The sequence below is a fragment of the Oenanthe melanoleuca genome, chromosome 6 (genome assembly GCF_029582105.1).
Source record: "Oenanthe melanoleuca isolate GR-GAL-2019-014 chromosome 6, OMel1.0, whole genome shotgun sequence".
Lineage (NCBI taxonomy): Eukaryota > Metazoa > Chordata > Aves > Passeriformes > Muscicapidae > Oenanthe > Oenanthe melanoleuca.
The window spans coordinates 30,919,081-30,933,276 of NC_079340.1; the positions used below are offsets into that span (position 1 = coordinate 30,919,081).

Here is a 14,196-nt window from a genome sequence, read left to right on the forward strand (position 1 = left end):
TCCCCAGCAGAGATGCAGTATCAGAGAGTTTTTTCTGTTGTTTACTTTTGGAGCAGACGGTTCTCGTTCTTCTGGTTCCCTGCAGAGCAGCCAGAGCCAGCTCAGATGCTGGAGTAGTTTCTCCAGGAAGTCATGGTAATGCACAGCCTATTTTTGTTCACTTTTGGACTAATTTCTACTGGAAACCCTTTTTGGATAAAAGGTAAGCTTTTTTTTTTTTTTTTTTACATATTCAGGAAGTTTCTCCAAGTCTGCTTGGACCCTGATTGTAGTGATGCACGCTTTTAACACTGAGCCACAGCTCTCCCTGTGCATCCCTTCTCATTGAGAGAATCTTGGAAAAGATTACAGGTTTAAACTTTTTATAACTGAGATCTTTGTGGGGTTTTTTACCTCCTGGATGCCATAAGTATTTAAATATATAATTTTCTGTGCAGGACACTGATTGTGACAACTGCAGTTGCTGACACTCTTACCAACATTAGAGATTATAGGAAAATATTTCTTCTTTGCTAATGTGAGGGAAATTCCTACAGTTTCATTGTAATTCTTCCTTATCTCCATTTATGATTTGGCTCCACATTTTAGATTTAAGTGTAACACCTGAAATGTTTTATATAAAGTGGTATTTTTATGATATGCATTAAAGATGGTTTCCTGCTTTCAGGTGTCAAAATCTGAATTGTTAAAAGAGCATCTCCATGGTTAGTTCAACATATGCTTGGCTCATGAAACAGAATGGATTTTGTGATTTAGATAATAAAGTTATTGAAGATTAAGAGCAAAATCACAATATCAAGGTCTGACATTCTTTTCAGACCAGTTTGCTAATATCAGCTTCCACATTTTGATTGCAATTGCAGCCTGTACTGTTAAACATATGCTACCTGCACCTAGCTTTTAAAAATCCTGATGCTATCTAACAGGTAGAGATCATCATTACAGTGGAGAACCCTTCTCACTTTGAATGGTTGGCTGGTTGTGTAACTTTTTTGCAATTATGAATTCCTTTCACAGGAATGTGGGAGGCTGAGGGTGACTTTGTAGTACTATAAATGTGAAGAAATCTCTTTGTTTCCTTATAAAAGGAATTTTGTTTCCTTATAAAAGAACAATTAAATAAGGAAGAAACCACTTCCATTGTTAAAACTCATGTTATTGTTGATTCTGTTTAAAAGCAATGGTTTTGTCTCTGTTGATCAAACCAGCTGATGAGCAGACAAGAAAACGAAAGATTAATTCAACTTCACACAGTTTTTTAAAAAGTAAATGGAGATTGTTTTTATCTTTATAAAACCATTTACCTGAAACCAGATACTTGGCAGGCTTCTTATCTTTAGCTTCCTGCATTAGCATGTTGTTGTGGAGATAATTCTGATATCATGTAAAAGGCTACAAACCTTTTGCAAAGATCTGGCTGTTGCTAGAACAAACAAAATGCAAGATTAGGCAATGGCAGGAGGCAGCGTGGTGAGCCACGTTTTCTCCCACACAGGAGGTGGACAAATTGTATCCAGAGGACAAGTAAAAGTATTCCTTATTCAGGACAATGGAGGAAGGAGAAGGCCGGCTGCACCAATTTTCTGTGGTACATCAGGTTAAAAGTGATGGTCATGGAAGAAAAAATTACAAAGTCACAAACTTAATAATCCAGAATATGAGAGAATTAAGATTTTGTTTAAATGCTTAGATAGTTTTTCTTTGTGTGCTCCAGAAGGCCCCAGCTTTAATCTGAAGTAACTTTTTTTAAAGTTAGTTTGATCATTCCTGAACTATTTCACTCTTTCTCCATTTCTGGCTGGATCAGAGTTGGTTTTTGTCTACAGTGCAGGTGCCAACATAATACCTTATCCTTTCTGATTTTTTACCAGTTTCAAACTTTATGTTTAGGTGTATCCTCTGAACACACATCCAGACTTTCTACATTAGAAATAATTATTCCTCGAAGTCTGACAGGCAGAGAGAAACATCCTCCATTTTCTCATGAGGTTTGTTATTCCATCTGGCTTTCCTTTTTTTTTTCTGATTGTTGCTGTCCTACATTACACACACATAATGATGATATTTAGAGATTTTTGTAATGAAATGTGTCCCACATTCTCTCTTCTGATTCTTAGTAGTTTTCAACTAGTTTTCAACTAGTTTTAAGTAAAAATGTTCCCACAAAAGCCTGTGATTGTACTGAGTGCCTTCCAAACTTCTAATCCTGTTAATGACCTTGTAAGACAGAAGTGAGAAGGGACATGAAGAATATTTTCATTTCTTCTGAGTCAGATTAGATATTGAACTTGGGCTAACATCCATGCTGTCCTCGTTCTGTTTTTTGGATAATAACCAGAGGATTTCAGCCATGTAGCACCCAAAGGATAAAAATGGTCCCACAGAGTGGCACAGGTTAAAAGATGAGTTTAAAGAAAAACCTGAGCCTTAGTTCTTCAGTTCTGAGGTAATTTACCTTTGTGCCAGATACTGAGTTCATTACTGAAGTAACTGTTAATGAAACAGCATTAGTCATCTTTGAGCAAACCAATTAGGGGATAAGACTGGGAGTCTTTTATCTGATTTACATAAGGAGTGTCACAAAGCATGATGTGGTACTTAGCAAAGAGTGCATTCATGGACTCTGCCCTCCTGTCTAAATGAAAATATAGATTCATAGAATTTAAACTCTACACAGGAAAGAAAGCTCAGTTTGCTGCTGAGAGTTTGAAATACTAAAGCCTGAGGGTGAGAAATCCAATACACAATAGTTGGGACTCTCTTGTCAAGCAAAACATGGAATTAACAAAACTGAATAGAAAAATCACTAATTAAGTGATATCTTTTGTTCTATTTTCAGGAACATTCAGATGACAATCTTTCTTACTCAGTTAAAACCAGAAATGGAACATACCTCCTAAAGCTGAAGAAAAATAAGTATGTGATAGAGTGTCCTAAGGAATTGTCTTGTTTCAGAGTTAGTTGCATACAGACAAGAATCTTTATACTGAAAAAATTTAGAAGAAACCTTTTCAATGGCAGATTGTAGCAACTACAAAACAACTGTATTAAATAGTGTTAAATATAGTGTCGCTGTTATGGTAATATCTTGCAAATAGAAGATAGTTTTCCTAGCTGTGAAAAAAATTATTTTGATTATTTTTTTTATTAGCACTGCTAATAGTATTAGAAGATTTCAGAAAATCTTTAGGGAAAATTAGAATTCAGTTCAATATTAGTTTTTTTATCAGCAGGGCAGAGGGGTTTTAACTTTGTTGTATTTGAAGAAATTTTTCTGTTTCTGTTGTTCCTCATTCCTGAGCCTGTAATAGGCCAGGTCTTTATGCAACTGACTCTGCTTAGATTCCTTTGTATGGATATTTTAGTTAAAATAAAGAATAATAAGTTTCAAAATAACTTATTTTCCAAAAACTCCAGCTCGTTTTGTTTCATGTGCTTGGATTTTAATAACAATTTAGTGTGCTGCTAACAGAATGTAGCACTTACCAGACCTCTTGACTTGCTTCTTGTTTCTAGACCATTAAAAGAACAGCAGTTTATTTTTGTTTCCAGAAAACTTCTTAGTGATGACTTTAAGCTGTACACATATGGGGAAAATGGGAAACTGCAGGCAACACCATCCAAAAATGAGGTATTGTACATAATAAAACTTCCCCTTTGTGTCAGAATTTTCTCTGAAAAAAACTGGGAAGCCAAGGAAAAATATGTTTGCTGGGAATGAGACTTTTGTGAGTTTCCACTGTGGAACATTTGTGTTTAACAATTACCAGTGATCTAAACATGGGGTCATGAGGGACTGGGCTGTTTGTGGGATGCAGCACCCCTGTTCCCCAGGTGTGAAAGGGTTTGCCAGGAGATTATACCAAGCTTGAATCTGAGCCACCTTGGCATAATATGCAATTTAAAGTACAATGGCAGCATCAAAGCTCTATAGTTTTTAAATCCTCTATTAAACAAACCTTATAAATACTTGTAAGTTTGATTTCAACTTCAAACTGCACGTGAGCTCACTGAGACTTAATTGTGTGGTTTGTGCATGAAAGATCTTCTCAGAGCAGCCTTTGAAAGGACTCTAAGAACAGGATGAGCAATGTAGCTTAAAATATTTTTATAAAAGATGGTGATGGGTTAAACTAAAAAGCTGGCTGTGTTCTAGAGCCATGGGATCAAGGGCTACTTTAGGTACTCATGTCAAGGAATATTCTCCTCCAAGAAGGTCAGGATTACTTTCCAAGTAGGGAGCTCTGTAAATTTCTAACAGCCAGCCCTGATGTCATGCAAATAAAGTGGTTTGCTAGAAAATAAGTTTGCAGTTGAAGGCAACCATTTTGTTGTGTCACTAATTATGTGGGTTTGTTCATTTCAGACACACTGTTATTATCATGGCACTGTTGAAGGAATTGCTGACTCCACGCTTGCTCTTAGCACATGTGATGGCCTTAGGTATTTCCTCTATTTTTTTAAAATATTTCACCTTTTGATGAAGCTGAAACTCATTACAGGTTTTGTAGTTTCCCTCAACTCCCACTCTTTTCCCCTTTTCCAAAATTCCTTCACAGAAAAAAAAAAATAATACGAGAGAAACCATAATAAATATAGGCAGAACCTGGGCAAGAACTGAAACTTCTAGTATTTGATATGAATGTCATGACCAGAGATACTTTTGTAAGAAAAAAAAAATCTTACCTTGATGAAGCTTTTGTTGACTTAAAACACTCCTGCAAACAACTTTGTCTTATGAATGGGCACATTTCAAAAGACAAAAAATTTCCATGAAAAAATTTTGTCCTATTTGAACTGATTTTTTCTGTTTCAAATACAATAAATCACAAATGGGATAAAATTCACCCGTGTACCTTTCAGGTGAAGTTTCACAGGGAGATGTCACTCACAGTAAATCAGGACATGTCCTGGCAGTCCTTTAAATGAATAGAAATAAGGGTTGAAAGGGACCCTTTGCATCAGCTCTGTACCCATTTACTTACAATTTGGCTTCATTCTCTTTTTGTCTTTCCTTTTCTAATTGATTCAAGGATTCATTTGGATCAATTTCATTCAATTGTTGAGTATTTTAAATAAGTTGTTTTGCCTTTTATTAGGCATTTGAACTTACCCCCATATTAATATAATTTAAAATCATTTACTTCAACATAGGGTCTAAGTATCCAGCTGTAATTCATTCATCTAGTCATACCCATGAGGGGAAAATGAGGAAATAATGTTTCATTCTATTATGATTGTTAGGGGAATTCTCTACATTGGAGGCAAGTGGTACGGAATGGAGCCCCTCAACACATCCAGCACATCTGAACATGTGCTTTATGAACTGGAAGATGTGCAGGGTATCCCCTTCCACTGTGGGGTGCTGAATGGCAGCCTGGAGCAGGAGGTGTTTGTGAAGCAGTCTGTGAAACACACATTTTCATCAAACAGTACCTCCAGCAGGGACAGGCTCCTCAGGGTAAATATATTTCTGTTTCTCCCTTGAGCTGCAGTCCAAGGCAACTCCAGGGCTCTTGCTGTGGCACAGCATCACTGCAGGTGGGATTGACCTGGCAGGACATTTCCTTGTGGCCTTCATTTTCATGGATCCAAGCTGGTGGGACCCTGCTGAGGAAATCCTGGAAAACAGAAGATCAGCACAATGGGGATCTCACATAGCTTGAGGCAGCTCTGTAGTGGAAGAGCAGAGTCTGGCCAGGACAGCTGTGGGTAGGACTGAAAAGCACTTCTGCCATTCAGCTCATGCATCCCAGTGTCTGACCTGGTGTGAATTACTGACACAGAGATGTTGAGGGGTATTCTAACACAAATTGAAGCCACATTACAAAATGCAACATTGCAAACTCATTCTGTTAACTTCCTGTGCTTTCTCATTTGCAGGAGAAGCGAGCTGTGCTGCCCCAGAAGAGCTATGTAGAATTATTTGTGGTTGTGGATCACAACAGGGTAATTATATCATCCAACACTAAATAAATTTTATCCTTTTGCTAATTTTTCTCCTCTGACATTGTTATGGTATTTTACAGTTTTTGCTGAAGAATTCTGACCCTGCTGCAGTGCAAAAGGAAATAGTGGAGCTGATTAATTATGTTGATGGGGTAGGTCAGCTAAGTTGCCTGGATTCAGTAGTTTCTATTTTATCATAGTGTTCAGAAGAGCAGCTTTCTTTCCAAAAGATATGTTTAGGTACTTTCATAAAGTAGATTGTTTTCAGTTATACTTTGCTTTATATTCCAAATATTTTTATTTAGTTTACAATTTACAAATATTTTATATTTCACTTATAATTACAAATATCTTATATTGGGTTTCAAAGAAACTGAAGTTATGTCTTGATCACTATGTTCAGCTTTGGTTTACTCAGTAGTGATGAAATCATCTTTCAGAATTCCATCAGAACAGCTGAGGGACATTAATTATTTTTTTCCAGATGTATACAGCATTAAACATTCAGATTGTTTTGGTTGGATTAGAGGTTTGGACAGATGCCAACCACATACCAGTGATGAATGGTTCAGCTGGAGATGTGCTGAGCAGATTTGTTTCTTGGAGACAGAAAGATCTTCTGAAGCGCTCAAGAAATGATGTTGGTCACCTCATAATGTAAGTTTGCATTCAGTGGGAAAACCAGCCATGCTGCCAGTGTTAATGTATATGATTTGGGGCTTGTGTATTAATTCAAATATACCTGGAGAGTAATTCTCTGCTCTTCCAGAATGATTTAACCTGGAAAAATGACAAGAAATTATAATGGATTCTTAAGAGTTAATCAACTCCAGGGACAGGGTGACCTCCAGAGGTCCCTTCCCACCTTTGCCATCTGTAATTGAGTGCACTGACACAGCAGACTTAGGGGATTATTATCAAGCTCTCATACAGATATTCATTATTAATTAGAATTAAACCCTGCTGTGGTGATAAATTCCTTCTTGACTTTGGAAGACCAAATTTTGCCTTGCAATATTTCTTTCCAACTCGCCAGTGTCTTTTAGCAGAAATCATGAACTTTCAAAACATCTTTAACACCACCTCCAAACTGCTTTTGTTGCAGAGGCAGAAGCTCTTTCAGTGGATCCATTGGAATGGCTTTTGTGGGTACTGTGTGCTCACATGTCCAGGGAGGGTCAATCAGCACTGTAAGTACATCATCATTTAGTGGCTGATTTCTTTCATCTGGTTTCTTATGTAAAGACTTGTGCATATTTTACTTTTTTTTTTTTTAAGTACTTCCCAATTTCTTTGTCAAATTCCAGCCCACTTGGCTTATTTAATCTTCAATGAATTCTTTTGGTCATCTTTTGTGATTCCTCAAACTCAATATTGCATAATGTCATCCTTACACCATTAAAGTTCATAACCACAGAGGTTTTGGGATGGGAATGCAGCTACAAAATAATTGTGTGGTTTTTTACTCTTCATATAAAAAGAAAGTGCACATAATGCACTGTAGTCTCAAGTGTCTGGAATTCCTCACAATAGGGCTGTAAACAGGCAAAAATTATTAAAAAACTAGTACAAAACTATTTTTTTTTTTCCACCTTGGAGCAGTAACTCCAGAGGTTCCTGTCCTTAAAGTATGGATGACACAACACTGTGGACAATCTCAGAAGCAGGTTCTGTTCTTTAACAGTACATTTGTTGTTGAAGACTCATTGAAATCACTGTCTAACAGAGATGAATGGAATGGAATGGAATGGAATGGAATGGAATGGAATGGAATGGAATGGAATGGAATGGAATGGAATGGAGTGGAATGGAGTGGAGTGGAGTGGAGTGGAGTGGAGTGGAGTGGAATGGAATGGAATGGAATGGAATGGAATGGAATGGAATGGAATGGAATGGAATGGAATGGAATGGAATGGAATAGAATAGAATAGAATAGAATAGAATAGAATAGAATAGAATAGAATAGAATAGAATAGAATAGAATAGAATAGAATAGAATAGAATAGAATAGAATAGAATAGAATAGAATAGAATCACACAGAATAAAACCTGCAATGGTGATCCAGACCAGCTGCCAATGTATTGCCTACCTGAAAAAAAGAGACAAATTGTCAGTCCTTGCTGCTTTCACTTTACAATACAATTTGGTATTCTGCCTTCCTAGTCCCTGAGAGCTTTTGGTGAGAGTAAATCATTGGGTACAGACAACATTTTCCTTAGTTTCACTTCTTTTCACTTGATTCTCTTCATTAGCTGAATCATGACAAAATGTTACGTCATGCCACAGTAGTTGCACATGAACTGGGGCACAATCTGGGAATGAAACATGATGATAAGAGGTGTCCTGCATCCTATATCATGCACAGCACAGATAAGTAAGGATTCCAGTTATTTTATTTTAATAATTTATTTTGTTTGCAGTGACCATGCCTTACAAATTGTGCAATTCCTATAAATCTGGAAGAACTTTAGTGGATGGGGAATTGTTTGAAAAATTTAATCACAGAGGTGGATTCACTGGCTTAGGATTTGACATAATTTTAATTTATATGAAATTTTATCTGTTTTCTGACCCAATAATTCTTTATTTGTAAAAACATATTTGGATTTTATTTTTTTTTTTTTAATAATAGTGTGTTGCTCAGTTTTGTCACCCTGTTGAGAATGCTTTACATGTACTCATTGAGTTTGTGGAAATATGCAACAAATTAGTTAACAGTTAATGTTTAAAAAAACTTCTTAGCTTATGTTTCCTTCAGTTCATTTGTTCTTTGACTTCCCATTAAGATAAAAAGATCATAATATTTTATTTATCCCCAGTTGTTTAAATAAATCAGGGTAACTGAGCATTGGACAAAATTACTCTAGGAAGGTGCATTCCTAAGTTTTTAGGGACTCCAAGTTAAGATGAATATTTTCCTGAAAATACTTTTTAATCAAACATTTCTAGACTCAGTATAGAATTTCTAAGGCCTGTGGCATACAGGACACCAGAATAGATAATGATGGTCTCTGACTTCTAGAAACATTTATATTATAATAGTACTTTAAATGTTTAGTACTGCACTTCAATGCAAAGCAAAATTAAAATTAACTTTTTCATGATCTCTTAGCATTATGAAATACAATATTTATTATGGAACAGCAATATTTTAAGGGCTTGAGTTGTATGTTATCCTGTAAGCAAAATATTTATAATAATAAAATATTATCCTTTCTAGTGGATCCAGGAATTTCAGCACCTGTAGTGCTGATGATTTTGAGGCCTTTATTCTTAATGGAGGAGGAAACTGCCTTAGAAATCCTCCCAAAACAAGTAATATATACAAAGAACCTGTCTGTGGTAACAATGTGGTGGATAATAATGAAGAATGTGACTGTGGCAAACCAAAGGTAATGCATGAAATTGAGCTGGATATTTGTTGTCTATTCTATTCTATTCTATTCTATTCTATTCTATTCTATTCTATTCTATTCTATTCTATTCTATTCTATTCTATTCTATTCTATTCTATTCTATTCTATTCTATTCTTCTATATAATACTGGCCTCATTGCATTATTATTTGAGGAATTCTCCTTGTATTTTTGCTTTCTTGCAAAAAAAATTACTAAATTTTAGTAAAAGTTTAAAATCATGCTTTGATTTTGATGTGAACTCAGTTAAGGGCTTTGGCTTCAGAGAACATTGAGGCACTGCTGAGAAAGAAGAGAAATTCAGAGCAGAGTGTGTGGGAGCACCACTGGGTTTTGTGCTGGTTTTAGCATCATGGATATTTCTGTTCCATGACAGAGACTTTATCTATAGAACATGAACAGGTTTGTTAACTGTAACCCTTAAACTTTGCCACACAAAATTACTTCTAAAAGTCACATTTGCATTGTTAAAATGTCTCTCCAGAATGGGATGTATTGGCTCATTCTTCAGAAGGTAAAAGTGTCTCAAAAAAGGCACCAATAAATCAAAATGCTGCCAGCAAGCCCTGGTTCCATTGGCATTCCTGTGCCACAACAAAACAGGAGTTTTTCTGCTGACTTGTACAAATCAAACACAGCAACAGTGCCTGCTGGTTCTTTTTAAAGCAGGAGAATGTGAGAATCTGACACAGACAGTTATTTAAAGTTTGGCCTGTCCATCCATGTGGACTGATGAGTATTTTCCTGGCTATACAAATAAAACAGAATTCCCTTTCAATGTTCTCAGGAATGCTCCAACCCCTGCTGTGATGCTGCCACCTGCAAACTCACACCTGGCTCACAATGTGCTCAAGGACTGTGCTGCAAAAACTGCAAGGTATGCAGTGCTTTATTAAATTGTTACTATTCACTGAGCTGTTTTAATGTTTGAAAGAGCTAGCCTAGTCCTCTTGACATATTTTCAAATTACATTCACCAGTAAGAGAGAATGTAAAAAATAATTTGTCTTCCTTAAAATCACTGAATGTTCCCAGTTGTCTTTGTTTCACTCTAGAACTTCCTGTGTTGCAATACTAAAAGTGTTCTCCCTCTCTGCTCCTAGTTTAAAGTGGCAGGAGCAGAGTGCAGAGCAAGACAAGATGTCTGTGACCTCCCTGAGTACTGCAATGGAAGCACTGCCTACTGCCCAGATGATGTTTACATCATGAATGGTCACCCATGCAGCAACAGCAAGGCTTATTGCTACTATGGAGTGTGCCAGAGCTTTGATTCACAGTGTGAATCTATCTATGGCAAAGGTATGGTCAGCATTTAACTAATGTAAACCCATTTGTAGGCTCCTGATGGATATTTCCAATTTTTCTTTCTGGTATTTTTCAGATACCTTACTGAGATTCACTATTTTTTTTTGTACAGGGGCACGAAAAGCACCTGATATATGCTTTGAAAAAGCAAATATTAAAGGAGATAGGTTTGGAAACTGTGGAATGAAAGGTGGAATGTACAAGAAATGCCCTGTCCAGTAAGTCACCACCAAATAAAATCTTCAATGTAAAAAAACATATTTGTTACAAAGCCTAAAGTAAGAGATTTAAAATAATATATTTTTAAATGTAAGCTAAAAAGTTGGAATAAGTAATTCTGATTTTTATCTGTCCACCTTGTCTCTGAGTGTCCTTTATTCCATGCAGGCACAGTCTGTGTGGGAAGCTCCAGTGCACATCTGTCAGTCTTCAAAACCTCCCAGCCTGGAGCGTTGTCAATAATGCATCTGGGGTTTTATGCTGGTCCTCTGACTTTGACTTAGGGTCAGATATCCCTGACCCTGCTCAAGTTCATGATGGGACAGCCTGTGGAGAGAACAAGGTAAGTGGAATCACAGCAGCATGACAGCGTATATTCCAGGTGGGAAGTTCTGAAATTCCAAAAACACTACTTGGCTCTCTTGTTCATATGCCATGACACAATAAAGATCTTTTGAGACCAATACATACAAAAAATAAATTAGGTTTTCAAAAACTTTATATTATCAATCATGCAAATTACTCTGTCAAAATGTATCCACAGACTTAAGCAAACCTGAGGCAAATAAAGTTATAAAATTCTGAAATACTGACTGTTGTATCAGTCTTTTTTCTTAACATGTAAGTGAAAGCTGCAGACTTGTAAACACATACACTTATATAGTATATTTATAAAAGGATAGGATTTTTTAAAGTTTTGTGTTTGCAAGACACTAATTACTTGTTCCAGGCCTGTTTAGGTTTTGAATGTCTTGATGCAAGATATCTGGGCTACAGCTGTGATGTAAAGCAGAAGTGTAATAATAATGGGGTGAGTAGATGGTGCTTTGTGTCCTGTTTCTAGACTGTGTACATTCCCTGCATTTAAGCAATAACCAAGCAGGTGGCTTTGCTTTTTCCTGATCTGTATTAAAAGTTAAATCCACTTCTTTTACCTGTAATTCATATTGCCAGAACACTGCAAACTCCTTAGCACTAACACTGAGAGGCATTTTGTCTGAATTTCCCAAGGGAATTTTTTTAATATTACTGAGCTGGTGAATTGTAAAAGAAAAATATTCCTTTGAGGATAAGAATCTGGCAATTCCTGGTTTATGTATGTTTCTGTGGAAAATCAAAATGGAGTCCAAAGGTTGTAAAACTAAGGTTTCTGGACTGTGATTTATTGCAGGCAAATAGCACAAATGTTAACTTAGAGAGAATTACCACAGGGTATCTGATTCCCTCAGTGCTTTGGGGTGTTATGGAGGGGCAGAGCTTATTCCCAGTTAATATTTAATGTATTCCTATGCAATGCTATGCAGTATTTCTTGTTTCCACTTGCAATTCCATGTGTGGAACTCCAAATCCATAGCAAAGGATTGAGTGTCCACCCTCAGGGAGGTGCTGTGTGACTAATCCCTGTGTTTGGGCTGTAGGGGTGTGACAGCAATGGGAACTGTCCCTGCCTGACTCATGACTCCCTCTTGTTTGGGCTGTAGGTGTGTAACAACAATGGGAATTGCCACTGCAATCCAGGATGGGCCCCTCCATTCTGTAACCAGTCTGGCTATGGTGGCAGTGTTGACAGTGGTCCAGCTCACAAAGGTAGGACACTGAAACTGGCCCTCATTCTGCCCCAGGGACTGAGAACAATCTACTAATAACAGCTTCTTTTCAACTGTATTGCATGAGACACAAATCATGGACTGACTTGAAGAACAAACATTAGTATTTGATATTGAGGTAGCTTTTGCTGCCCTTTACACACTAAATGTTTTCCATCTCTTTGTCTAAAAGCAAAGTTAATAATCTGTAGTTTTCTGAGGAAAATTTGTGATCCTTCTGAGGGAAGAAACAATTAATGTTTTATTAAATGTTACTAAATTTGCATTTTGAGAAAGGGAAAAATTGTTCTGTATTTATTAAAAGTTTAAGAAGGCAAAGCAAACATGCAGAGCAGTTGTGGTAAGCAAATACAAAATTAATTTGTCTGCTTCAGAATTATTGAAAAAAATTTATGGAAAAACATTGCATATACATAGGGTGGGTAAGGCAGAAAGAACTTGTAATACCATAGGGCCAAATCCTACTTTTCTGATTGTAACATATTATAAATTTCAGTGAAGTTAGTAATTTTATTCTACAATTCGAATATTGTACTTTTAAAACAAACAAAAAAAAATGCTGTAATATTTTAAATTAAATAATATTTAACTATTTAAAATATTTTAAATTTCAATTCTTTTTCCCTAGATACATCACTTCGGGATGGGCTGCTGATTTTCTTCTTCCTTGTGCTGCCTGTAGCCATCCTCACTGCAGTAGCAGTACTTAAACGTGATGCAATAAGGAGAAAACTTTGCAGGAAAAGCAGAGGACAGCACAGGTATTTCCCTTCTTACAGCTGCTATTCCAGCATGAGAGTGTGCTCCAGGTCAGTGCAGCAAGGCAGGTGGATGCTTTATCTACACAAAAAATTCCACACTTCCTAAAACACCAGGCTGCCCTGCTAAAAGCAGCAGTGGGGAGTTTAACAGCCCATCCCCTGCTGCTCCTTGGAACTGCAACCCAGACACTCCAGTTGTTTGTTCTCAAGCATTTTTTCCCAAATCCATTGCACTTTCCTAATTTTTGTTGATAATTGTTTGTCAAGTCTGGAACAGGATGGACTCAAAGCAGAATCCAGACCACTGAGCTGTAGTTTTGTCCTTGGAAAATGGTGCATCTCTGATGATGTGGTTTCTGTTTCAGGGATAACAATGGGCAGGAACCAAAGCAAGGCAACAGAGCACATCATGAAACAGGAAATAATCAGGTAAAATAGATGCAGACTTGGATTATTTCATGTTGGGTAACCCAAACTGCACAGTGCCTTTTCTAGGCACTGTTTATCATGACTTTGTGACTTTTTAATACATTGAAACCAATGTATCAATACCACCTGTATTATTTCTTAGGCCAAACACTGGAGATGCTGCTTAGCCAGGCTGTGGGTCTAGTTCTGATAAAACTGAATAAAAATTAACAAAACAAAATGTTACAAGAGAATATGAAGAAAGCCCCAGCAAATGAGAGCTAGTTCTGAAGTGATGTTAATCATCTACACTTTGTGTTTTCTGCTAACCTGATTTTCTGCCATGTTTTTTCCAGCCTGCTGCAGCAAGTCACAATATTTTTACCATATTGCATTTTCCTGGTACAAGGTTTGTAGTATTTAAAACTTTATTCACTTCATCTTTCCTATTTTTGTGTTGCTGTAAGTGAAGTTATTGATGTCCTGTGTCCTGCTTAGGGGGATTTTTCATGCAGCATCATGAGCTGTAATA

General features: G+C 36.7%; 1 protein-coding gene across 1 annotated transcript in view; it reads left to right on the forward strand.

The window, feature by feature from the left end:
• Window positions 1–14,196, forward strand: part of LOC130255019 (disintegrin and metalloproteinase domain-containing protein 9-like) — a 16,212-nt gene continuing 2,016 nt past the window's right edge. The window contains exons 1-21 of the mRNA XM_056495273.1: window positions 1–202; window positions 1,891–1,988; window positions 2,840–2,916; window positions 3,553–3,631; window positions 4,367–4,443; window positions 5,245–5,461; window positions 5,884–5,949; window positions 6,030–6,101; window positions 6,434–6,606; window positions 7,055–7,139; window positions 8,203–8,324; window positions 9,171–9,342; window positions 10,153–10,242; window positions 10,468–10,663; window positions 10,782–10,887; window positions 11,057–11,231; window positions 11,619–11,699; window positions 12,370–12,475; window positions 13,124–13,256; window positions 13,622–13,685; window positions 14,021–14,073. Of these exons, the coding sequence (XP_056351248.1) occupies window positions 133–202; window positions 1,891–1,988; window positions 2,840–2,916; window positions 3,553–3,631; window positions 4,367–4,443; window positions 5,245–5,461; window positions 5,884–5,949; window positions 6,030–6,101; window positions 6,434–6,606; window positions 7,055–7,139; window positions 8,203–8,324; window positions 9,171–9,342; window positions 10,153–10,242; window positions 10,468–10,663; window positions 10,782–10,887; window positions 11,057–11,231; window positions 11,619–11,699; window positions 12,370–12,475; window positions 13,124–13,256; window positions 13,622–13,685; window positions 14,021–14,073 (2,312 nt within the window). The 5' untranslated portion in view covers window positions 1–132. The remainder of the gene's footprint in view (window positions 203–1,890; window positions 1,989–2,839; window positions 2,917–3,552; window positions 3,632–4,366; window positions 4,444–5,244; window positions 5,462–5,883; window positions 5,950–6,029; window positions 6,102–6,433; window positions 6,607–7,054; window positions 7,140–8,202; window positions 8,325–9,170; window positions 9,343–10,152; window positions 10,243–10,467; window positions 10,664–10,781; window positions 10,888–11,056; window positions 11,232–11,618; window positions 11,700–12,369; window positions 12,476–13,123; window positions 13,257–13,621; window positions 13,686–14,020; window positions 14,074–14,196) is intronic.